Source organism: Lepisosteus platostomus, chromosome 15, assembly GCF_059453375.1.
Source record: "Lepisosteus platostomus isolate fLepPlt1 chromosome 15, fLepPlt1.hap1, whole genome shotgun sequence".
NCBI lineage: Eukaryota > Metazoa > Chordata > Actinopteri > Semionotiformes > Lepisosteidae > Lepisosteus > Lepisosteus platostomus.
In genome coordinates, this window is record NC_142625.1 from 7,851,287 (window position 1) to 7,878,181 (window position 26,895).

At 40.4% G+C, this 26,895-nt stretch overlaps 1 protein-coding gene and 1 long non-coding RNA gene across 2 annotated transcripts in view; one reads left to right on the plus strand and one right to left on the minus strand.

Moving 5' to 3' along the window:
- Positions 1-26,895, minus strand: part of LOC148647981 (von Willebrand factor A domain-containing protein 7-like) — a 49,656-nt gene that overhangs the window by 3,821 nt on the left and 18,940 nt on the right. Inside the window, exons 6-14 of the mRNA XM_088607469.1 lie at positions 26,637-26,806; positions 25,064-25,176; positions 23,439-23,555; positions 21,981-22,190; positions 19,968-20,103; positions 18,446-18,592; positions 15,805-15,897; positions 14,982-15,250; positions 14,544-14,677 (exon numbers count right to left, since the gene is read on the minus strand). Coding sequence (XP_088463595.1) covers positions 14,544-14,677; positions 14,982-15,250; positions 15,805-15,897; positions 18,446-18,592; positions 19,968-20,103; positions 21,981-22,190; positions 23,439-23,555; positions 25,064-25,176; positions 26,637-26,806 — 1,389 coding nt within the window. The remainder of the gene's footprint in view (positions 1-14,543; positions 14,678-14,981; positions 15,251-15,804; positions 15,898-18,445; positions 18,593-19,967; positions 20,104-21,980; positions 22,191-23,438; positions 23,556-25,063; positions 25,177-26,636; positions 26,807-26,895) is intronic.
- On the plus strand, positions 5,731-13,822 carry LOC148647982 (uncharacterized). Its single transcript, XR_015926631.1, has 2 exons — positions 5,731-6,619; positions 13,383-13,822. It is a non-coding gene; the product is annotated as an uncharacterized LOC148647982 (long non-coding RNA).

Here is a 26,895-nt window from a genome sequence, read left to right on the forward strand (position 1 = left end):
AATCGGTTTCGATCAAGTTCTCTAAAACGAACAAGAAAAAGAGGATTTTCGGAGGGCAATTACGCTGTGTTTATATAGAATAAGTGATTTATGAGCAATCTAATTTCTTGTTCGTTTAAAACAGTGAAATGTCAGCTGCAAAAGATCGCACCAGAAACAGCACTCTCTCTGCCTGTCATAGACGTTCAGGAAAGGCTGAATGAAGTCATGTCAAGTACAATAATTCGGAGATCAATAATAACAGTTGACTCGAAATCTGATAGGTAACCAGTGCAAGGACTTGAAAACAGGTGTAATGCATCCCTGATAGGATTCTTGCTGTCATATTCTGAACATATTGAAGATTGCTCAGTGTGGATTTAATTTCCCCAGTGAACAGGATGTGCATTTATTAATTCTAGAAAAAAAAGCCTTTCTTGATTTCTCTAGTTCTTAGTTTCTCTAGTTCCCTTTAAAATAAACTATTATTCCACAATGCAGAGTATTACATGGCCAGTATTTACACATGATATTTGTGATTTAAAGAAATTAACACAAGCAGCTTTTGGAGATTTAAGTGTTGGCTAAGTTATTGCAGGATAAAAGACTAGAGATGTTGGCAAGAAGAAGATAATTTGCGGAAAGCTGAGGAATACACTTATAACAAGAACACTTCCTAATGGGGTTAGGCATACTTTTGATGAAGATGATGAAGTTAACAGACTATATGTTTACATAGATACTGAAATAAGGGTTGTATTTTAGATTATGTGTAGTTGCTGGCATTGAACTGTGTGTTGGATGCACATGAATTGAAGGGATGGGCAAACATAGCTGATGCGGATCCACAGAGCCAGCATATTAAGATGTTTATAATTAGAGGCAATTTGTTTAAATAACTAGGTATGGATACTGATGTGCAAGAGAGGTGGAAAGGCTGTTTCCTTAAGCCAGCACTATAAAATGTTTTATTCTCAGTGAGATGCTGCCATTTCATAGTGGGTTTCTAACACTGTGTATGGTTCCATCCACACAGTGCCTTTACTTCCATTTCTAATCTCTTTATCCAGTAGAGAGGATTTGGAGCCTATCCCAGTAAGCAATGGACACAAGGCAGAATACACCCTGGACATAGCGCCAGTCCATCACAGGACAGACAGACACAAACACACACACACCAGGGCCAGTTTTCCCATAAACCAATTAACTTACCAGTATGTTTTAGAGTGCGAGAGGGAGTCATATCACACATATGGAGAAAAACCATGTAACCCAGAGAGAACATGTAAACCCCACACACACAGGATGGCAGGAATTGAACCTAGGACCCCAGTGCTGCAAGATAGCAATGCTAACCACTTTGCCACCATTATAAATGGATGGATATCTTAGTTATCTTTCTAGTTCACAGGTTTGCATGCATAATTTAATTTTGAAAGCCACTGAGACATCAGGTACTACTGTTGTATTTATGAAAAAGAAACAAAACAAAAAACATACTAACAACTGTGCCATCCTACTCCTTAGTTAATACATTTTATTATTCATAAACAGTTAACATTGTTAGCAAAATATTTTGAATTAGATTTAACCCTATTTTTTCTTTAGTTTTGTATTTAACTTATTATATGATAGTCAGACTTAATGTATATTTGAACAATGGAAATATATTTTTACAAGATTTTACATTAAGCACTTAAAATTAATATGGTTAATAATAGTAAACTGTAACATGCTGTAACAAGATCGGTTAAACTGCGAAGAAAATGCTTTCAGAGAAAATGTTTCAAGTGTGAAGAACATAGATCTCCAATGCAATTTCAACCAAACCTGTTCCCACACACCCTGCCCCCACTACCATTAGAATATACACAAAGCACTCAAATCTTTCGAGCTAATGATCAGGTGACCCGAGAGAGAGCGAGAGAAACACCAAGGGGTGCGAAACTATTTACATGGAAAACGGGCGATCTCCCCAGACTGTCCGCCCGTTTCACTGTTACCTGGATACCTCTTTATTTAGAACTCACTAACACTGATTTTTAGTTTAGAAGGATTCAAGTAGGGTTTTAGATGAAAGGCAGCGACCTTAATCAAGCCCAAATCATAATTGAACCCATTCAGAGCCTACATTACATTTTAGCGTTTCATTCTGAGCAGAAGACCCTCACACCTGAAGAAGGGGGAGGTGTTTTTCGCTAGAAATCTCGCCTGCTTCTACTTTACAACCGGAGTGCTGGCTGTGACGAATTAAACCGGTTTTACAGGTTTCAATCACAGACCATGTGACATGGGAGTCAGGAAACTAACACACAGCGCCACCGGATTCGATAACGCTATAAAAACGCTATAAAATAATGTGACTTGGCACAGAACAAGTTTACAGTACAATAATAAATGCTGACCATGACTTTAGAAGCATAAATTGCCTTACACTCAATTTAAACACAAGCTGTCTTTAGCCCTCTAAGCTGGTTCATACAGAAATGTAGAGATCCAGGCTCAGAACACACAGCTTCATTAGCGAATACTCTAGCAGGACAGCTAGAGAAGACGTTTTACAGAGGATGGATTTTTAGAAACATCCCATCGGTGACATCACTGAAGTCAACTCCTAGGTACTGTAACTGTCGTGTGGATAGTTTCACAAGAATCAGACAAAGATTTAAGCATCGCTTGTTCTAGATAAAACTGCAAAAAAAAAAACAACAACCTATAATGTACTTCTTTGCGGCTCTGTTTGCCCAAATCATATATTCACAACGTGAAATCTAGAAAATAATATTACGTAACCAAAATCCACAATATGGAAACAGAACCTGTGTAATTGTTGATAGATGATGTACTCGTAACATTTTTTCAAGACGAACTACAACATTTAAAAAATGACTTGTATGTACTTGATATCTCTAATCAATCCACGGGTCCCAGCACAAAACGAAACTAAAACGCATACCGTTTCGCGCTTCTTATTAGTTGCTCAAAAGTAATTTGACCGTATGAAATGCATAATATAAACCTAGAAACATATACGTGAGCAGTACTTAAGCACTGTAGTATCGGTGTTAAGACATACCTCTCAAATACTGTAAATCAAGTTAAAAATATCTCAAGACCGATTCTGGTCATAATGAAACCATGTTTCGTGTATGTTTTCTTTAAAGTACCGAGACCAGCCATATACTGTATGTTTATGTTCCAAAATTAATATCGTTTATGGCCTTCACACGCGTTGCAGTATGCTCCTATTCTTTTTATGCTCAGCTACTAAGATTTCCCTTCAGTGGTAAAATTAGATATGAATATTCAATACTTAAACGGGCACAGTTAAGACATTAAATATACATATACATACTGTATATGGTACAGTTTGCATACGGTAATATGTTAATGTTCCTAAATCAATCTCTTTTATGAGCATGTGAAAGGCATGGTGAATCACTGTACTTTGCATGATTGGAAACATGCGTGATTGCGAAATGCTGTGGTGTTACTTTTACAAAGACGGTCAATGAAAAAAAGAATGTTGACCAGGGCAATACTTTGAGTTTACACTTACAGCTTGTCCAAGGTCATTCATTATTAATACTATTAGTAATATCTTCGTTAAAGACTTTGATGGCGACAGCTCAAACATGAGAGGTTGAGCTTTATTGGCTCCACCTTGCGGAAATTCCGGATACTATTGTTTTACTTGCAGTACCACGTGGTATCATGCGGCACTATGTGAGAATTTACGGTATTAATATGGTAACTTGCGGTAAAATGAGTAGTGTAGTGGATCGCATTAATTGTAAAAACAGATGGAAATGTATGGTATTGTACAGTTTTTGATTCAAAGGTTCATAACATTTCTAACATAACATAACATTTCTAAATTCTTAGCTTACCTCCTGCTAATAATAGATGAATTAATAGATGAATTAATAGATGCTACAGCACCATGTTATCCTTTCAGTAATAAAAGTAATAAAAGGGCTCTCGGAGGTGTGAGTTGCAGTCGGAACCAAATGTTAAACAGCTTTTGTACTGTTTGTCACAAAGATGAGTAATATAGAGAAAACGGGGGAAAAAACTGTTCAATGTAGAAAACAACTCGGGGCACAAAAAAAGGAAATGTGTTTCCTTTTGATCTCGAACAACATATTATAATCCTCAATAAAAACAGAGTGTTACGGATTCGGTAAGTGAAACCGAAACAAGTAATGAACCCACTTGCAGGAGCTGATAAAGCCTAGCCGTGATCCAAAGAAAACTAGTCGAAAAAACGAGCTGAGGCTCCAGGGGAAGCCAGAGATCCAAACAGGGAGTGAGCTACCGAAGCCAGACCGTAATAATAATAATAATAATAATAATAATAATAATAATAATAATAAACTTTATTTTATATAGTGCCTTTAAAGGTGGCTTCTCAAAGCGCTTTACAGGATGACAATAACAATAAATAAGAAGAATACAACAATAAATAAGAAGATTTCACAAGATAGGACACAATTATAATTACAGCAATACAACAATAACAATAGAGGAGACCGTGGAAGGTGGTATTAAGAAGAGCAGAGGGGTGAAGAATGGAACCAGTTAAGTAAAGGCTTTTCTGAAGAAGAAGGTTTTGAGTCTGGATTTGAAGGAGTTTAGAGAAGGTGACTCTCTAATGTCCTTGGGCAAAGAGTTCCAGAGCTTGGGGGCATAGCAGGAGAAGGCCCTGTCGCCCATACAATGTAGATGGGCTTGGGGGACAGTAAGGAGGGCAAAATTTGAAGAGCGGAGGTTGTGAGGTGGGGAGTAGGGCGATAAAAGTTCAGACAGGTATTGAGGTGCCAAGCCATGCAGAGCCTTATAGGTGAGCATGAGGATTTTAAAGTCTACGCGGAATTTGACCGGAAGCCAGTGCAAGCACTCCAGGATAAGAGTAATGTGAACACTTGCACTAGATAGACCTGGTCAGGATTCTGGCTGCTGAATTTTGGACATACTGCAGCTTGTTCAGAGTAGATTTAGATACCCCAGGGAGTAGAGCATTGCAGTAGTCAATTTGAGAGAATACAAATATGTTGATCAGCTTTTCAGCCACAGTTAATGATAGCATAGGGCGTAGTCTTGCGATATTTCTAAGGTGAAAAAAAGCTTTTTTTCTGTTTTTACTGTTTTGACAGTATGCTGTACATGTGGGTCGAATGTTAGGCCAGAATCGAATATAACCCCAAGGTTTTTCAATTTTGATTGAAGCTCAAATACAGAGCCATCTGCAGACAGGGTTACAGGACTAGCTTTACGAAGTTGATGGGGGGTACCAATAAGCATGACTTCAGTCTTGTCACAGTTAAGATGAAGGAAGTTTTGAGTCATCCAAATTTTTATGTCAGAGATGCAATTAGATAGAATACGGTAATCCGAAAAACCGTAGTCGAAAGAGCTATCCGAGAGTCCAGGGGAAGCCAGTAATCCAAAACACTGAGTGAGTACCAAAGCCAAGCCGTAATCCGAAAAAAACGAAGTCCGAAAACCAACTAAGTAACAAGAGGAAGAAGGCGTAGTGCAACTAAGAAGCTCGAAAGGAAAACCAATACTGAGTGGGGAGGTAGGGAAAGACTAGTGCTTAAATACAAGATGAGACAAATTGTCCACGTTGAAATCTGGGTGTGGTTCGACGGTGCCAATCCGCCATGTTCTTCTGCTGAGCTGCTGTGTGAAGAAGGGCAGTTTTAGTCTTCCTCCAGAAGTCCTGCAGGTTAGTGATATATTCCTGAACAGATGGCACTTCCGTGTCAGGAGGGGAGTCTGGAAAGAGAGGAGGCTGATAACCTAAGGCACGCTTGAAGGGAGACATGCCCGTAGATTAAGTATATAACAAATTGTGAGCATACTCTGCCCATGGAAGCAATGACACCCAGTTATCATGGGTGGATGAGATATATACCCGTAAGTAGGTTAGCAGTTCTTGATTCATGCGTTCAGTTTGACCATTGGCCTGAGGGTGGTAAGATGAAGTTAGCGAAACTGATGCTCCCAGAAAGCCTTCCAAAATCGGGAAACAAACTGGGGGCCCCTATCAGAAACAATATCTTTAGGGATGCCGTGAAGGCGGAAGATATGCAGTACGAACAAGTCTGCTAGTTCCCTAGCCGAAGGCAAGGATGGTAGGGGAATAAAATGGGCGGATTTAGAGACGCGATCTACTACTACCATAACAGTTGTGTATCCTTGGCTTGGTGGAAGGTCTGTAATAAAATCAACTGAGAGGTGGGTCCAAGGACGGTCGGGGATAGGTAAGGGTTAAAGAGGGCTTGCCGCCCTCATCCAAGAAGACTTAATTCGGGAACAGATAGAGCAGGCCTGGACATACTCCTTGACATCTTTCACCATGGTAGGCCACCAGAAGTCTCTGGAGATTAAATCCAAGGTACGTCTCTATCCAGGGTGTCCGGCGGAACGGGAGTCATGTCCCCATTGTAAGACTGAAGATCTGACAGGGGTTGAGACAAATAACTTGTCCTGAGGGCACAGAGGAGGTACTGTTTTCCAGCCAAGGCGTGTCTATCAATAACTTCTATGTCCCATCTTACAGTACCCAGGAATTTGCCAGATGGGATGATGGGTTCAGGAAGCAGTTCAGCCCCGGGGCGTCATGGATTCGTGAGTGAGCATCAGCTTTGATGTTTTTAGAGCCTGGAGTGTAGGTGATAGGAAAATTGAATCTAGTTTACCTTGTGTAGGTCCTTTGCGAGTTAAAGAGATTATGGGAGCAACCACCGAGCTGAAATTTCGAATAAACCTCCTTTAAAAGTTAGCAAAGCCAAGGAACTGTTGTATGTTGTATGTCCCCGTTACCCGTGGTCACCATGGTAGGCACAGATAGTACCATCGAAAGTTGATAGGGCAGACATTCGAATGAGTCGTCGCCGCCACGGAGGACGTGCGATCGGCCCGAGGTTATCCAGAGTCACCAAAGCGGCCGGTGACTCTTTAAGGTTCTTGGGTGTGGGCCAATCAGTAATCGCGGAGACTTTACTTGAGTCCATTTCCACCCCTTCTGGAGAGAAGATGTAACCTAAAAAATGAATCCTGGAAGCATTGAAAGTGCGCTTCTCCAGTTTGACATACAGTTTATTCTTAATGAGCCGGGAGAGTACTTCTCTGACATGGAGAACATGATCCTGGAAGGTATTAGAAAAAATTAGAATGTCATCAAGGTATACCAAGACAAATCTTTGCAGCTTTGCAGCAGATCACAAAAAATATAATTAATAAAGGTCTGAAATACTGCTGGGGCATTAACCAAACCAAAAGGCATGACTAAATATTCGTAATGTCCATGGGTTGTCATGAATACTGTCTTCCACTTGTCCCCTTCCCGAATACGGATTAATTTATAGGCCCCTCGTAGATCCAGTTTGGTGAAGATCTTAGCCCCATGCACGGACTCAAGCGCTGCAGGAATTAGAGGCAAAGGGTACCGGTTCTTAATAGTGATTTCATTAAGGCCGCGATAATACAGAGACAAAGCCCACCATCCTTTTTTCCCACAAAAAAAAAAACTGGCACATGCAGGCGAAGTGGATGGACGTATAATTCCAGCCTTCAGCGAATCTTGTATATATACTTTCAGGGCCTCGGATTCAGTATTGGAGAGCGGAAATATACAACCTTTAGGAGGGATAGTTCCTGGCAAAAGTCGATGGCACAATCATAAGGTCGATGGGGTGGGAGAGCCAAAGCCTCCTGCTCATTAAAGGCTTCCTACAGATCAGAATATTGGGGGGTATAGTAGGAACACCAGAAGGGGGTGTTTCTGTGAATGCAACTCTTACAGGAAGACGGCAGCAACTACTTATACATCAGGGTCCCCAAGTAAATATTTCTCTGCAGGACCAAGAAATGTTAGGGTCATGCTGTTGGAGCCAAGGACCAGGGGATGTGCAAGGTCTCAAGGAGATAAAACCAGATATCTTCCATGTGTGTGGCGCCAATTTGCAATCTTACTAGTTCAGTTTGCCATCTTATTAATCCTGGAGATACTGGGGAACCATCTATAGATTGTACACGAAGAGGGGGAGTCACCTGGGTCAAGGGTAAGTTCCAACTTTGAGCTATGGAGGCAGTTCCCCGCTGCCCCAGAGTAAAAAAAAGCAAGAAGTGGCATCCGTTTATTGCCCCAAAACAGCGTGGAAAATCCTGAAAAAAAACTGAGAGGATCGAATTCTCTCCCTCACCTCAGGATCTTGAGTAGTAGGAAGGCGCCTCAAAGATGAGTGTAACACCGGGCAGTCAGCTTTAAAGTGTCCTAATTTTCCACAGTACATGCAGCGACCCTCTCGTCGGCGTCTCTCTCTTTCTTCTGGGGTTAACCGGGTGCGGGCAGTTTCCATAGGTTTTTCCAAGTCCAGGGTTCTGGTAGGTGGTGGCCAAAAAATCTCTAATATTCATGTCCGAGATCTTTCTCTACTCGTCTGACTAATTCTAACACCTGGGAAATTACTTCTGCCCAACTGTGGCATAGATACCAGGTGATCCTTAATTTCTTCACATAATCCTTGCCGGAAAAGAAAAATCATAATCATCCCAGTGAGTCTCAGCCGCTGCTACTCGAAAGTCTATGGCATAATCCTGTGCAGACCTGTGGCCCTGGCGGATAGAAGAGAGGCGGAAGGCGGAGTCTTGTCCAGCCGAGGAACGACAAAAAAAACCTTAAATCTCTCAAAAAAGAGATCGTAGTTCTGTACTTCAGGAGCCTCGCGATCTAATAGAGCAGTAGCCCATTGCAGAGCACGGCCATTTAACAAAGAAACTACAAAGGTTATCTTGTCCTGAGAAGAAAAAAAAGTTTCAGGATGGAGCCTGAAAACCAGTGCACACTGAGCTGAGAAGCCCCGACACTTCGTAGGGTTGCCGTCAAACCTGTCAGGTGGGGTAAGAGGAAGAGGTCGAGGGGCGGGTGTAAAAGCCGGCTGGGGCTGTGCCGAAACAGCTGCTTCAGCATTACTTTCACCACTACCGGTAGGCGGCATTGCCGACAGGTGCGCTGAAATCTGTAGGATGGAAGCCGTTAACTGGAGTAATGCTTGCCCGTGATGATCTAAAACCGAACGATTATCCTCTTGCTCCGCTGGGTCCATGTTATAGGGCTCAGTATTCTGTTACGGATTCGGTAAGTGAAACCGAAACCAAGTAATGAACCCACTTGCAGGAGCTGATAAAGTCTAGCCATGATCCAAAGAAAAATGGTAGTCGAAGGAACGAGCCGAGAGTCCAGGGGAAGCCAGAGATCCAAACAGGAAGTGAGTTACCGTAGCCAGACCGTAATCCAAAACCGAAGACGAAAGAGCTATCCGAGAGTCTAGGGGAAGCCAGAGATCCAGACAGGGAGTGAGCTACTGAAGCCAGACCGTAATCCAAAAAACCGTAGTCGAAAGAGCCATCCGAGAGTCCAGGGGAAGCCAGTAATCCAGAACAGGGAGTGAGTACCGACGCCAAGCCGTAATCCGAATAAACCGAAGTCCGAAAACCAACAAAGTAACAAGAGGAAGAAGGCATAGCACAACTAAGAAGCTCAAAAGGTAAACCCAATACTGAGCGAGGAGGGAGGGAAAGACTAGTGCTTAAATACAAAATGAGACGGAGGTGTGGTGGTGAATAAGTACACTGATAGGTGGACTGATGAACTAAGACTACGCCTTCTTCTGCCTCTTCCGTTGCTGGGAGGCAGGGATCGTAACACAGAGCACATCATGTGTAATTGAAATGTACATGCATTTAAATGCATTTGTCCTGGACTTGTTTTACTTTCCAGAATGTGTTAAAGGAATGGTAATCAACTACTTCAGGGACTTATAAATGTGCTTTGCGCTACAGGATTATACAAGAGGCTGGCAGCAACTGGAAGTTTGAATAACAGTGGGATGTTCCTTCTCTCCAATACTGTTCGTGGTGGCCTTTGAGATCATTAGGTGGCATAAGGCTAACATCAGGGACATGGAAGACCTCACGAGCTCACTGAGGACAGCAGCATGCACAGCCAGATTGTTGAGGAGAATGGATGAGCTGATCACTTGGGCATGAGTGAAGTTTAAGCCAAGTAAGTCCAGATGCCTGTCAATCAGGAAGGGGATAAGGATGAGATCTCCATTTCGGTAGGCGGAGAGCGCATCCCCCTGATTGCAGAGCAACCCACCCAAGTCTTGGCAGATAATAAATATTAATGCTATTATATGGTATACTATTATATAGATATTAATGCAGCAGAGATATCAGATTACTGGAAAGTACAAGGTGTGGTGCTACCAATTTATACTGTACCAAAGGATAATGTGAAGATCTGTGAGATGACCTCAACAATAATTGAAAAAATAGACATAAAAGCCAACATTTACAATTGAAAGTGGCTAAACTTCCCACAATGTCTCTCAGAGATGGGCCTCTTTGGGAGGAACTCTCTCTAGCTTCCTATAAAATCCATAAGTGTAGGCTATAAGCAGGAGAAGAGCAGGCTAATCATGGAACTGAGAGAGTCCAGCAACCAGACACTCAGAGGTGTCAATGTCCAGGTGCATACTGGAAGAAGTTGGAGGGCACAAGATTAAATGCAGAAGACCGTGAACAGGCTGCAACACAGGGAGGTGGTTGGATCAATCCAAACAGGTCAAGCAGGACTAGGATGGAGACAGACTTCGCATGTGGTCCAAAGCCAACAATAATGATTGGAAAGAGATGGTGGTCATGGAGGTCACAAAGATGGAGAGGATAAAAGCAGTTTCACAAGGCCAACAGGGAAGCTGTACTAAGTGTGAGACTGTGGTGAACAGGAAAATCATCTGGAGGACATGTGGAAGGTCCCAGTAAACACACCTCAGTTATCTGATCAGGGCGACCTATGATATCCTGCCTTGCTCCAAGAAACCCCACCTATGGTACAGGATGGAGGAGGCCTGCCATCTTTGTGACACCCCCAATAGAAACCTGCAGCATATTCTGACGGGCTGCAAGAATGCAAATCTGTAGCACGGCACTGTGCCCTGATATAGTAGTGTGGACAGAAGAGACCAAGACTGTACTCCTTGTAGAACTGACAGTCCTGTGAGAGGAGGGTAATAGACGCCGCATATGAGAGGAAGAGGCTGAGGTACTCTGAGCTCACAGCAGAATGCAGAGAAGGTGGCTGGAGACCACACTGGAGACCTGCCCTGTGGAAGTGGAATGCTGAAGCTTTAAAAGTACATCAATGTTACACCTCCTCGGGGATGTGGGAGTGGGAGTAAAGCACCTAGTGGAGGAGGTGGAAAAAGGAAGCTTCTAGCTATGGCTGAGGAGAAGAGATAGGACCTGGGGGCAAGAAAAAAACTAATTAGGGAGAGGCCAGCTGCAGGGGGTGACAGGGAGACATCCCTGTCACTGCCCCACCACTAGGAGATGTACCGCGGTAAGGGGGCGAAACATTGATGAATGGTGGTCCCCTGGCTAGCCTCTAAGCACTGTAGGAGGTGAGGCGGGCAAAAGCCACATAGCCACACCTGTATAGACGACAGATATTCAACTATTTTTCTGGCTGCTCTATTTATCTTCAGATAAAACTAAAGGAACTGAACACAGTATCCAAGCACAGTGAAACCACGATGACTTGCAATGGACTATATATTTAAGACATTCCCTACAAGGCCTAATTTTCTGTCAGGATTTTTGGTGAGCATTACACAATCAAGAGGGAGAAGAATCAGACTGATGCTACCTGCACTCTACTATGAGGTTCTGGTCTTCACAGTTTTTTTGGACCATTTATCAAGACAGATATGCTCTAGGTCCTTCAGGCACTTTGTTTTCCATCGGTGGTTTGCCTTCTTGACTTTGAACAATAAATGGTTATAATAAATTGAATTGAGGTCTGGAGACTGAGGTAGCTAGTTAAGGATGTTAATTTACTCTGTTAGGTTAATCAGTTCTTTGATGTGGATAAATGTTTTTGATCATGATCATTTTACATTATCATGTGTAATTTTGCATTGTAACTAGCTGGTGTAAGATATTGGTTTACCTTCCGGAATCAGATGCGTTACAGCATTTCAGTTAGTGGTGTGTCTTTTGTTGTACAGTGGTGCACTGACTACATTGAATTTTAAACTATTTTCTGTTAGTTTAGTGACTGTTATGCAGTGTATGCTGTTGTTATTGGACTGTGACATTCAGACACATTGTTTTGCTAACTAACCTTGCTAACAAAGAACAAAGACTTAACTAAGAACAAGCAATGTGGCAATTTCACTGTACTCCACTGTGTGGTGGCCATTCTCTCAGCCTGATCTCAAGAAGGAAAAGGAGTCTTTCTGTGGGGCTCCAGCAGTGTTAATTCAGTCACCTGATTTAGTCATAATCTTAGCCAAGTTGACTTAAATGTCTTTTAGTCATAGCCACTTTCTAGTCATCCACTTTTACTTTAGTTGAATAATTTTGAATATAATTACTCTTACTTTCAGTCAACTGAAACAGAATTAGAATAATATAAATACAAGAAATAATTGCACAATAAAGGATTAATAACAATCTTATGCAGAGACACCCAGTGAGTCTGGCCTAATAAGAAAATCTCTTTTGGCACTGTTAATAATAATTATTTTTGTAATGTTATTTTTTTAAAGTAACTTTTTTTTAAAGTTTCAAAGCAATATTATTAAAAATGTTTTCAGTAGACGCTCATACCAATATTGAATTTGCAACATCTATAGGGGAATTATTGCATGAGTAACTTAAAAATATCACCCTCAGGACAAGTAATATATACATTCTTTAACTCACTAGTATAATATTATTAATAACTAGCCCTTTTGATATAAAAAACTAGCAATGTGTAATACTTGTCTAAGTGCTGATGACATCATTCTAGTATCATGCTTACAAAATGAAAGCCCTGCACCTTCACTCCTCACATGCTTTTCTGAAAAAAATAAGACAGAATGACTCCATGAGCTGAAAAAATATTAGCGCTATGATAATATTTTCCTGGTAAGGTTAACACCCAGCCACCTAAACAACTCACATGTAATTAAAGAACATTCTTTTCTGATTGCCATTACAGGTTGACTTTAATGGCATCACACAGCTGAAATGCAGTGTGTTCGACCAACTCACATTTTAAAAGAGTAACTTACCTTTTATACATTAATCTCCAGCCAAGACAAAAACAGTAATTTGCTAATATGCAAACTGTAAAATAAAGTTTCTTCTTCTTTAGTTTTCTGTTTAATTTATTGACTAGCTACAATATTGAAAAAAAGTTTTTTCAATGCAAATGCCTCTGGTGCTGCCATTCATACAGTGTATGACGCTTCAATTTTGTTGTAGTTTTCAACTCATAATGTAGCCAGGTTCAGTTTATCTTAGTAATGTTTTACAATAGCTTTTCCTGTTTTTTCCAGGATACGTTCAGCTGCCCCAGAGCAGGTCAAGAGTTGAAGATATGTTACTGTAGTTATGTAACCAGATATTACTCTTCGTGAGCATTTGTGAAAGTGAAAATCCTAAATTTTGTCAAACCCTGGTGATTGAACATGGTTCTTTTTGTTAAAATGTTACTAACCCTAAATGATAACTATCCAATGGAAAACGTGGCTCAAATGGCCTCCTGCTGTTTGTAACCGTTTATATATTCCTATTCTACCATGTGAAATGTCTTCATCTGGTAAAAAAAACTTCAAATTGTGTTTACTTTGTGTATTTTTTTATTTTTTGTGTAACCCCCAGACACTAGCATCATGACATTAAGATGTAATTATGTAGTACTGTAGCTAAATTTTGACTTATATGGATGGAATTTATATTTAATGGTTAATAAAAAAGTTTAATTAAATCACAGAAATGGTTTCACTTATTTTCTATTGTCACAAACTTATTAATAGTCCTTTCAATTTTTTACATTGGAGTAATAAAGACTTGTTTAATAAGAACCAGGTCTGCTCCATAGCTTGTAATCACAAAACCTACTTGGCTTTTATTTCATTATGTATCAACATCTCCATTTTTGCAACACAGAATAGCATTATTGTACCCTTTCAGATCACAAAAGCTAAGCCGGACAAGGTATGTGCTGGTACTGGAGTCAAACAAGGAAATCCAGTTTACTGCAGCAGTGCTTACAATACAGTAAAGTGTCACATTCCCCTGTGGACAAGAAAATCCTTCACAAATAACCCCTGTTAAATTTATCTATGCAATTGGACTTTCTGGCCTCCCAAAGGTTTCTCCTTAATTCAACTGGTGAGGCAATTTCTCACTTTAGTCTTCCAGAATTACATTATAGTGGAGCTGCTGACTGAATATGAAATTGTCATACATGACCCAACTGACAGAGGAAATATGCTCCCTCTAATATGTAAAGTTTGGAAATGAATCAATACTAAATTAAACTCTATTAAGTACCAAGACTTTTATTAACAATAATCCAGTGCTCCGGGGGTTGGGGCAATATTACTGATGCATCTATTGCATAATTTATTTTAAACTATTTATGTCAGAAGAAAAGTAATATGACTTCTTATTTGTTTGTTTCTCTTCCTCTATTTTTTTTTTGTTGTACTCACTTGTCTGTGAATGCTTTGACGAATCCCTTGTCATCTCGTGCATTGATGGTGTATGTTTCTCCCATCCCATTGGTCGCTACAGTGAAGGGGATGATGAAATCTTTTCCAGGCTCCAGAGTTGTGTTGGCCTGAGCCTTTGAGGTGAACAGTCTACGTTATTTCACCAGTGAATCACCCCACAAAGTAATACAATCATGCCAGCACTATAGTTACTCTCAACTGCTTAGGATATGTTTATTGCATGCTAAGGACATCAGACTTCTTTTCTCTTAATTTTAACCCTATGAGGTCACAGGAAACAAAAACATATAAAGAATGAAAATAAAAGACAGTATCTGTATCTGTCCTGTTTAAATTAATTGTAAATAGACAAATTTCAGTTGAACATTTGTTTGCCCAACCTTACCCATCAAACTGCTGGTAAGAGTGTTTACTTGCCTTGACCTCAATGCTGGTGGATGTGAATTGAGTGTTGGATTGCCTCTGGAAGGGTGTGGATGAAGTATTGTCCACCCCAATCAGTAAGACACTGAACTGCCCTGCAGGTACACTGGGCACTGACACCAGATATTCTCTCCTGTCATTCCTGTCCAGTGGAGTAATACTGCCCCTCTGCACTCTTGAACCAGAAGCTGACACCAGAGAGACCTCTGCCACTCTCAGAGACTCAGAGCCCGTTACTGACACTAACAGAGTGGCATTCTTGCCTGTGGAAAAAAAAATGAGAAAGGCTGAGAGGTAGATTATAGGTGACTATTAGGATAATCACAAAATTACATACAGATATTGCACACATTTCCAGAAATCATAATTGAAAAATATCAATGTATTTGAATTATTTACATATCATAATAAATATAATGTTTTTCTGTTCATGCTAAACTCCATCTTCTACCTGGCAAGATTGCTATGCTGTGTTGCTAAATTTAACCAAATTGAATTTAATACATGCAGTTTATACTACTAATACTACTGCAGTTGAGTGAATGAAGCCCTAAATCCTGAAAAGCAGCAGTTTTAAGTTGGAGAATCTACTTGGAGATTAAAGTGGTCTGTTATGTCAATCTAAGAAACTGTTATGTTCTGCTAACGTAGGAAAAATATCAAAATATTTTTAGAAATGAAGATGAAAGAGAGAGTGACACAGGTAAACTTTGTGTCAATACAAAAAAAGAAACTTAATAGAACACCAAAGCAACCATCAGCATTTCACTTGTTATGTACCCATTTTCACCTGAAACAACTGACTTTCCTATCTTACCAACTTGGGGGCGCCCCTCGATCAATGCCAAGCCAGGGTGAGGTCCCTGAAAGAGCTGCACAAAGGAATACAGGAAACCGATGACACTCTGACCTGTGAACAGACACAGTCATCAGCCCAAATAAATTAGATGCAAAGTCTTCAATCGAATTATCAGGATCTGAAAACTTTCAAAAACCCTTCATTTGTTGGCGGTTATTGTAATAGAAATGTGCTAAATACAGCTTTCATGTTTTATATTTTGTGTTGTGAGGCTAAGCCAAGCTGGCGGAGATCTGCAGTCCGAGGAATCTGAAGCAGCTGACCATTTGCCCTCAATACTGATTGGGGCGAGATTCCCTCTGGGTCTCCTGAAGTTCACAATGAGTTCTTTTGTCTTGTTCATCCTTATTAGGGGCTCTACCTTGTTGTAACAGAAAGAATAAGGTTCTGGATCCCGAGATGAAGTTAAACAGATGAGCAAGGAACAATAAAGCCGAAGTCCGTTTCCCACAAGAAACAACAAAACCGGAATATTGTTCAAGGTGCTGCTACAAACTTCAGGTTTATATAGTCCTTCCTTGCTGCTTCGGACGTCATTCGTTATTATGGTAAAGGGGGGAGGTCACGTGTTTCACCAGTTAAACAGCCTTTTGGCCAAATGGTCAGGGATTAAGTCCCCAGGGGTTTTCCTAGCTGGCATCTGGAATCCTTATCAGTTCTCACTTTCCTACCATAAACTCCTGTTGCTTAGAAGTCTAATTTTCAGGCAGAACTGACTTAAGTTAACCCTTTTCACATCTTGTCTTACTTCAACCTTACTCCTTTATACAGAGTCAACATTGTGATCAGCTCCATAACTGTGGTGTCATCAGCTAACTTAATAATGTGGTTGCTGTTGTAAATGGCTGTACAATCATAGGTGAACAAGGAGTAATAATAATAATAATAATAATAATAATAGCTTACACTTATATAGCGCTTTTCTGGACACTCCACTCAAAGCGCTTTACAGGTAACAGGGACTCTCCTCCACCACCAACGTGCAGCATCCACCTAGTGTACATTCTTGTACCTGTGGTGTACCCATCATGAACTCCAGTATCCAGTTGCAGGTGGAACTGCAAAAGCCCAGATTCCAGATTTTCAGGACCAGCTTGGAGGGAACAATTGTGTTGAAGGCTGAGCTGTAATCTATAAACAGCATCCTAATGTAGATGCCCTGCCTGTCTAAAAGTTCCAGTTCGCTAGGGCTCCAGCAGGAGCTTTGCCTGTGGCTGTGCTGTCTGGAGGATTCCAGTGGTTGAGAGAGAAGCTCAGCAGATGTCTCCTTGCCCAGTCCTGGAAATCTGGTTCTGTCTTTTTCCAGACAGTGCTTCCCCTGAGGACTGTCTTCCAGGAGACCAGGTTGACAGTGCAAAAGTGGCCTGGTCTGTGGTTCCCCTATTGGGAGTTTCCTGCCGGCCAGGGAAGTCAGACTCCTCGTTCCTGCAATGCCTTTTAGATGAAACACAGCTCTGGACTTTGGTGGCTCATTCCCATCCTGCACCTCCCCTTCCTGCTCTCCAGTCAGTCAATCTGCTTATTTGCACCCTGGCCAACTCCAGCAGGCTGTCCTCCATCCCACTATCCAAATCTGATGAGAGTAACACCCTGCAGCCAACTCCATCCCCAGACTCGAGGAGACAGTGTCACCTCAGGCTGGCTTGGTGCCACATTGTCTTGTGCCTGTGGTGTGTGCCGGAAGCCTAGCTATTGGGTCTGTAACACCTACATGTCCAGGGGCAGCACTAGTCATGACACCCAGAAATGGAACCAAGGGGCTCTGTAGCTGTAAGGTAGCAACGCTAACCACTGTGCTACCATACACATGTTACCTAGTTATAATTTTGAAGAACTTCGCAACACAAAATCATCTCTGTAAACAGTGTCACGAACAGTTCTTTCGAGGCCCTATGCAGACGACACAATGGGGAAAAAGTCATGCAGGAGAGGGTATGGAGACGGGGGCATGTCCAAGGGGTGCAGGTGTCCAGGGGTAGTGATTCCGGGGCAAACAATCCATGTAGAAGTCCAAACGGGTAATCCAAAACAGAAGCTAAAGTCCATGGCCAGGCGATCCATCCGGGGGAAAAAGAACGGGAACCGGGTTGGAACCGGCGGGGGGGATCAGCAACAGAAAGTTAAAACCATAATGGAGCCAGACGCAGCAGGACCCGGGCTCTCACGAAACGGGATTTAATGAAGAGCCTCGAGTGACGTCTGCGTCTGGCTTTTAAGGTGGAACTGAAGTGGGGCTGAAATAAGGAACAGGTGTGGGTAATGGGACAGAACGAGGAAGGGCTGGAGCGCCCTTAGGAGGAGGAGTAGCGATCATGACAAACAGTCTCTAATCCTTAAAAAAGAGAATTCTTAAGAAATAAACCAAGAAGCCAAAGAAAATAATTACTATACAGAAATGTGTAGTGATGCCATGAAAACAATACCCAGCACTCTTACCTTTAAAAGTCATCTTCAACATTATCAACTTCTACAAATAATGCAAGTTGTATTATACACAACATCATATCCTTAATTCAAAAGATGTAAAACTGCATTCACGATCATACAAAACCACAAACTCCATTAATGCTAGCATTAATGAGAGACTGAGAGAGCTCACCTGTGACTTTGATGCTGCAGGGCCTTGAGGATGTGACATTGATCTCCCACAGTCCAGTCTGGTTCTCTAGGTACACAGTGTATAAATTCCCCACAGCATGCAGCCTGCCTAAAGGTCCTTCTATCACAGAACTGTTCTGAGATAAACCTGCAGGAGTCACATTACAATAAACACAACACTTGTTTTGAGTTGTACAGGACAGAGGAAAAGTGTGTCATTATAGAGATGAGATGTTATGTATTGTCTGCTGTACAGAACAGCAATAACATGTTGTTGTGCAGCAATAACAAGTTGTGAGGTCCTTTTGCTGATAAATGTTAGAGGTGAAGTATTTTGACTGTAGTAGAGGACTGACATCAGACATTATTGGTGGTGTTACCAGTGATTTGTTAATACTTACGTAGAATAGAGTGTGTTACTCATTGTAACAGTTTTCAATGGAAAGACAAACTGTGTGTTGTAAAGGACAGAGGTGTTATTTGCTTGTTGTATTAGGATGGTGATAGTGTTTGTTCCCAGAGGACAGAAATGATTTTTATAAAGGAAATGTTGAATTCCTTTTTCTGTAAGAAATAAACAGTTTTATATTTTTCATTGCAGTTTCTGCTAACACCAAAAAAATGTTTAGTTTGAGCTTTTAAGTTTTGATTAAATGCCTGCTTAAATGTTTTTCCTAGATCATTTCTAAGTCACCAAAATAAGACACTGTTGGAAGGGGCCGATTCTTTTTGCAAGACACAATGTAGAAGAAGGAAACCTTAGTTCCTTTAAAAAATCAAACCATCTCTTTTTCTCACTCTGTCCCTGGTACCCCGGTCTCCCAGAAACTTGAATGTAGGTGGTGTGTTTCTGGCATGCACATACATTTGCAAAGGTTTGGGCACCCCTGGCCAAACTACAGATTTTGTTGATTTTCTAAGTGAAAAGAAGTAAACACAACCTCTGCAGCGAACAAAATAAAATTAGACATATTTTTGCGAATTGTAACGCACAGTTACTATTTGTTGAAATAAATTAGCTAAATTTAACAGATTGAAACAAATAAAACAGTAAATGTGGCATGTACAGGCATGTACAAAAGTTTGGGCACCCTATCAGTCCGTACTTAGTAACACCTCCTTTGGAGTTTGCATTAACTCCTGTGCACTTAGAAAACCAACAAAACATGTTATCTGGCCAGGGATGTCCAAATTTTTGCATAGAACTGTATCATTATCAGGCTTGGAACAAACACACTGTCTGAATATAAGGATACGATAGAGTCTGCTAGATCCAGAAACTTCTGTCACATCATTGACAATAACCATAATAACCCAGCCAAACTGCCCAACCACATTACCCGCCTCATTGCAACTTTGCAACATATTTTTTTGTTTATGTTTAGTATCCAGAAAGGCACTATATACAGTAAGTGTATTTATTCTTTTCCTTATTTTTCTTATTATGTATTGCCTTTTGTATAGGTTAGAGGTGATGTGTTGCCTTTTATACAGGGCAGAGATGAAATGCTATTTTTCTTTACCTGCAGGGCTGTGCAGTTTGAAGTTGAGGAAGCTCCCTGTGATGTAGAGAGTGAGGTTACTGACCGAGGGGTCAACATAGAATGAAAATATTTCCTCTGTTTTTCCTGGGTCAGTCACAGACTGGAACAGTGTCACCTAGAATCAGAGATCAATAAATGTTTAAGTGGATGAATACCATAAAATGAAAATGACCAAAATGTGATATCAATTATGAAGTTTAACCATTTCACTAGAAAGCAGAAACATCTCAGCAGACGTATAATTTGTACTTACATTAAAGTAAACAAGCAAGGAAAGCTTTGTTTATCCTTATTACAGCTAATCAGTGTGACATAGCTCTAGACACATAAAACTTAAAAAAGTAATAAAAATGACTGTCCTTAGCAGTAACCACTTGCACTACTTACAGTATATGTGTGGACTTTGATTCTCACCAGTGTCTGCTTGCACTTGTTGTCTTTTTTTGTTTTCCACTTCTGCCCTCTGAATCTGCACTCTAATTCCCCTAGCAAAACTAGCTCTCTGCTCCACACAGGCAACAGGCACTCTACTCAATTCCCTAATATTCACATATTCCCCAGTATATCAGGAGGAATGAATGTACTAAATATCTGCATTTGTTCTTAAGACTGATTTTATGTTTCCACATCCTATTGCTTTTCCAATTATTCTCTTCATGTGCAACACATTTCTATAATAGGACAGTCACAATAACATTGATCTTGACACCATGTAAGAATGTAAGGTGAGAAAAATCTGAAAGGGCTCTCTATTGGATCTCACTGGCAATAATCACTAGTCCAAAAAATCAGCACAGAGATTAAATATCCCTGTAGATAAACTTTCTAAAGACAAAAATAATCTATTAATTAAATGCACCATTATAAAGCAGACAAAAATAAACAAACTCTTTTTTTATCACAAATTTACTTTCAGCACACACAATGGCATTCAGTAATAATAGATATAGGTATGTATAGGTATATAGAAAGAGAAAAATATTGTTAGAGCTTTGACTGAGAAGTTTCTCTTAGATTTAAGATAAATTGTAACACTTGTCAGAGTAAACACTTCTATTTTCAAAGCAGAGAGGATGTTTGTTGAAATGTGGAGGTCCCTTGTTAAGAAACCAACATACCTAAGGATACCTAGGTAAGCTTTGGATTGATGATTGTCAACAAGCAGTACAGAAACACACCATATAAGATCACATTAAGAGCACAGGGCGAACAATGAAAAGAAAGAAGAAGCAGGAAAGAGAGAGAGAAGAATGGAGTCTAGAGGCGCTGGAACTTGTACCAGACGAGAGCCCCTACTTCACGATCATCCAAACAAAACCTGACTGGAGCTATCTCAACCTTGCTAGAGAGAGCTTGCTGTTCTGTGTTGTTAGGGAACTTGGGTTCCTGGGTAAAAATATCTCTGTTAGAGATGTCTTTCCTGCTGAAGGTGTTTATTTTGGAAAAGGGAGATAGGATCCCATTTGTTTTGCTGCACCCAGATTTGTGGCACAGAGATTTAACTGCAGGTTGTATTGCATTTACTGTACTAAAAAGACAGCTTATCTCTTATGTGGCCTCTGTAGGCATTAAGAGTTTCATGCTTAGTAGACATCTGGGGTTTTTCTGGGTGATCGGAATGTTAGGCCTCTGAAATGCTTTATCTGTAAATACTGTACATAGAGTAACTTGTGTGCTGTATGTTTTGTTGTGTGTAGTGTAGTTTGTGTCTTGTCATTAAAATAAGCATTTGTTTAACCAAGTGTGTCTGGATTATTCCTCTTTTCACCAAAGCTGTGCCAGAAATAAAGAATTCATGTGCCTCTAATTATACCAGCCGGGTATATTCTGTAGAAACCACTTACAAGTTGGGGGTTATGGATAATTATTGTACTTATTGACTAAGCTGCTCGGTTAATTCCTGATTTCACAATTTTTGGAACCCCCATTTGTAATTATCTTGCCAGTGCAACCTCTGATAAACTGAGATGCAACACTGAAAGCATGTTTTACCAGAGCAGCACTGGAGGAAATGATGGCAGAGGCCTCCGACAGTTGACCTTTGCTGACGCGTACTGCCTGCCCCCCTGATGTCTGTGCCAGGTCCTGGTACAGCAGGGCTGCATCTTGAGAGAGTCGACCTGCAATCAGCTGCCCGTGTTCCTGACTTTTGCTGCTCCACCGTCGCCGCCGAGACAGGCCGGCTGTGAGCAAGAAGCTGACCTGGAGGTAAAAACAGAGAGATGGTTAAAAAAGCAGAGAAAGTGCTTTAGCTGGAGAAAAAGAGTTATATAAATGAAAGTTATTTTTATTAGTAGTAGTATTAATATTGATAATAATTAACAATAATATCATTAAATAATAATAATAATAATAATAATAATAATAATAATAATAATAATAATAATAATAATAATAATATGTTCAAGTAGGTAACTGCAAATCTCAGTATTCAGATCCAGACTGAAAACCTATTACTTCAGCCTAGCCTACTCACACCTTACATCATGGCTGCTGGTGCTGCTGTACATACCACTGTGTGTCTCTACAGTATGTTGGCCCACCAGGTAGATACATCTGTTTTGACCAAACTATCCTATTCTCCTCCCCACATGTCTGGATGGCGCCCGGGCTGGGCACCATCTGAGTTGGATGTTGCATTACTGCCATTGATCCAAGAGAGGCATTGTGGATATAGCTATCGTTTAGGAGGATTTGCTGGTCTACAGAGAACTGCATGGAGTACTGGCACACAGAAGGACATAATGGACTTAATACTCCTCATTTAGTACTTTTTTTAATTGTATAATCTTAGCATGTCCAGAGTGGTTGGGCAGCCAGTTGACCCTAAAGGTTTCTTTTCTCCTTACTGAAGAGTTTTTGGTTCCTCTCCTCTGATGTCTTCTGGCTTTTTCTCTTCCTGAATTGTACTGTTATGTACTGTCACACAGCTTTGTTAAGGGCCTTGGGGCAACCTTGATGTGAAAGGCGCTATATAAAATACATTGAATTCCATTGAACAGTTAAAGGTTTATTCCATGCTGAAAGGAAGTGAGACACAGTGGAGCAGGTATGACAGGTATGAGAGAGAGAGGGAATTAATGAATTAATGAGCGGTTAATGAAGCAGGGGAGAACAAAAGACAGGGTAGTTGAGAGGAGGTGGGAAGCAGGAAAGAAGGAGTGTTCCTGGCAGAACTGTGAAGTCAAAACCTGCTGATGAATAGAAAGGATTAGAAGGAGACAAATCTGTTGTTAAGGCAAGGAGGGAGGTGTGATAATACAGGATCATTTTGGTTTCAGATGTCTTTCTGGAAAGATGTCGTGCAGATGTGTGGATGTACTTCTGTACAGATGTTGTCATTATCATTCCTAAAGGCTAATGTCTGAAATCTAGCCTAATGCAATCACATATATATCTGCAAAGGACTTCTGTTTCTCTTAATCAGGACACACATTTAGAACTACTGACCACAGATTTGGTGCTCTCAATCAGTGCAATGATGGTGCTCTTCAGGTAGGAGTCCTTCGCTGAGGCATCAGTGAACACATAGATCTCCGAGGAAGGGGGGGCACTGGTGAGGGCCAGCTGAAAACCGTACACAGGCAGAATAAATCAATAAAATCAATCAATAAAAAAATCAGTAAGGTTACAAAAAAACACATTTGCACTTAAATGCAAGGTTATGAACAGTATGAAGCATCACAGACTTCTTCAGAATCAACAGTAAAACATGAACCAGTGGACAGTAGAGGAAACTAAACTAAGGAAATGCAAGTTTCACAATTTTACAAAAAGGGTTGTGGGAGTATGGAACAAGCTGCTCCGCCACGTTGTTGAAGCTCATACACCTTTTATCAAAAAATGAATCCAGATCTGTTGCTCTCATTTACAGTAAAATCCATTTGAATATCACTAGATGGCGGATCTCCGTTTTCTGTATATTCAGACAATGTTTTTGCTTGCTGTTGTTTCTGGAAAATGACATTAATCTCCATATGCTTATGATATTTGAATGATTGTCTACATTTCACCCAGTAAATCATATAGAGTGTCATTATGGCCCAACCCATGTGTCTGAACAAAGTGCAATATCAATCTGGTGCTGTTAGATAGACCTGACTTGAGTAACATGCCTTTCTGACCACACACTCATCTTTTATTATTTTATTATTCCTGGGTGCCCACAGAAAAGTCACCATTCTCACTGGATTGTGAATGTGATTTCCACATTCTAAACATCGCTAAGTCCTAGAGGGGGTTGAAGTGCACACCAGTGAAAGCATGATTAAATTATGTGTCCTACTTCAGAGTACTTTTCTGTATAGGAACAAGTAATAGGTTTATTCCATGCTGAAAAAAAGGAGAAAGAAAACACAACCTTTCGGCCATGGAGACTTCTTCAGGTGTGAGCACCTGAACTACTTTTCTGTATGACATCTATGTTACAACTTATTCAAACATATATCTGAGATTCAGACTAGCAGTGACTGGGTCCTTGAACCACTCAGTGTCACACTTGTGATAAGCCTATTTGTCACAAACACTCATTCATTCTTTCACCAAGTGATATCTAATTGGCAGATGGCTACTATCTTCCTTCAGAGAACCTGGGTTACAAGAATAATGAAATGCAGGTACATACACAGATTCAAAATGTCAATGTAAAAGCAATTTATAAAATATGCTGTTATTTACTACATGTAGTTATGTTCTGCAGCACTTTTGAGCTTACCCCTTATGAACCACACTTTAAATCCAATCGCACACAAGTCTCCTCATATTGTCCTGTAGATCTGGAGTTCATATGTTACTAAGATGCCACATGTGTCTATAGGGGTCTGGATAATTGTTCAACAAGGAGTCAAGGCGTGGAACGAAAAAAGAATATGACAGAGGTTCAAAATTGTTGATTGGTGGTTCAAAAAAATTGGATGTATGTGATACTCAGTTTGACATACCGTACTGCATCTGTGATGAGAAAAGGGCTGTGCGCCTTCAATCTTTGTTTTTACTGTACCTTCATGGGCTTTCTGACTGGGAGATAACATGCTGATTTTAGCTGACTCTGTTAGGACTTATATATATATAGTCACCTGAAGGGCAGACAGACACATCTCTGGCTCATCACCTCCTCCACTGGCAGTGAGAGCATTGATCTTCTTTTTAAAAACTTCTGGGTCCTTTGTCCTTGTCACTGGTCCAAAATCTATACACACAATAGAAAATTAACGTGTCAAGCAGTATTTTCTAAAAGGCTCCAGAGTAGTCTACGCCAGTTTTAATTCTAGCCAAGTTAAAGCTAAAATGCAAACATACAAATGCATTAAGAAAGGAATATATCTACTCTTCAAAAATGTAGTGCTGAATACTACATAGAGAATTTAATTCAACACTTTTAGTATAGTCATCTGAATTTGCAGGTATAAGGGCTGTAGGGCATCAGATGTACAGTAAATTAATGGGTGAATGGCTGGGTCCAGATAATACATTGAGGCATCTATATCTTCAGCGGAGCCTACTTCTAATGTTTAATCCTAGTTCTGACTGTCCAGTCACAAAATACCAATGCACTCGTAAGAACAACATAATCAAATCACATGCGGCTCGTGTTTAAGGAACTAAAGATAATTTCTGTCACAAGTGTCAGGTGTACCTGCATTGTTTCATTAGAAGTACAGCACAATGTTGCAAAGGCTGTCTTGCAGTGGAAGACTAAATGAGACGAACTCTTGAGAAGGGTCAAGACTGTGACTATGTGCGAGAGAGGTTTTCTGTTTGCACCTGAGACAGCTGTCTTTATGCAACCAAAGCCTGTGACTTTTCACACCCGTGTGTTTTATCAGAGAGACATAAAACCGATTGCGGGATGCCAAATGGAATGGTCCTGTCCTATTTTGTTTGTTTGAAAGACTTCTGTGAGTTTCCTGTGCCTTTTGTGTTCCTTTGATATGTTCAAGTCTCGCCTACATTTAATGTATAAAAGGAAAAGTGAAACTTCAGTTGAGCGAGCATATTAAATGGGTGCCTTTCTCCGTGCTGTGCTCCCCTTCAGCTGATCGAATAAAAGATCACTGACAATCTCCTAACCCGAGTGAAGACTGAGTTTTCTTCAAGAATGTTATTGTTGTCTGAATGTGGAGGAGAGACTTAAGATTATCGCTTTAAATTATGTAGGTGTATAAGTTTCCTATTATTCATATTAATATAGTATGAGGAGGTAATGAAGTACTCATTGAGTGAAGCAGGGACCTCAGGGATAGGATTCCTTTAATTTAAATTTTCCATCAGAAAAGATTTTACCCAGGGCTATCAGTACCATATATCCAGAGTTTGTAATTCTGAATTTTGAGGGACATTGTCAGCACATGTAGGTGCTGATTTCCAAGTCCTTCTCTTTTGTGTTTTAGACCACAATAAGGTGATCACTGTGGTCATGGCTAATCACCAGCAGCCATGTCACCCTGCAATTCTCATTCTCAGGTCATACAGTAGCTGATATTTTTTTATAACGTTCATTTGACAGTTGTAATACTTAATAATTATTTGATGTATATTGGTATTCATAGTTTTAGTGATTGTATTTGATAATTGTTTAACATATTTGATTAAATACATAAAACATGAGTCCTGCATTTATGTATCAGTATATTATCATACATTACCCACCAGGATCATTAAAGGGCACCAGAATATAAGCAGAGGGTTCATTGGAGGTTCCACGTTTTGTGTCTATAATGGAGAAGGATCTTCTCTTTGCCTCTTCTATGTCATCAGACATACTACCTGTAGTGTCAATGACAAAACAGAGCACAGAAGGACGAGAAATTCCCATGAACCTGGAAGACAGAAGAACAGGTATGTGTGAGAATGATTTGGAATGAAAAGTGAGAGTAGGGGTTTAGAAAGTGAAATACAGAACTGCACT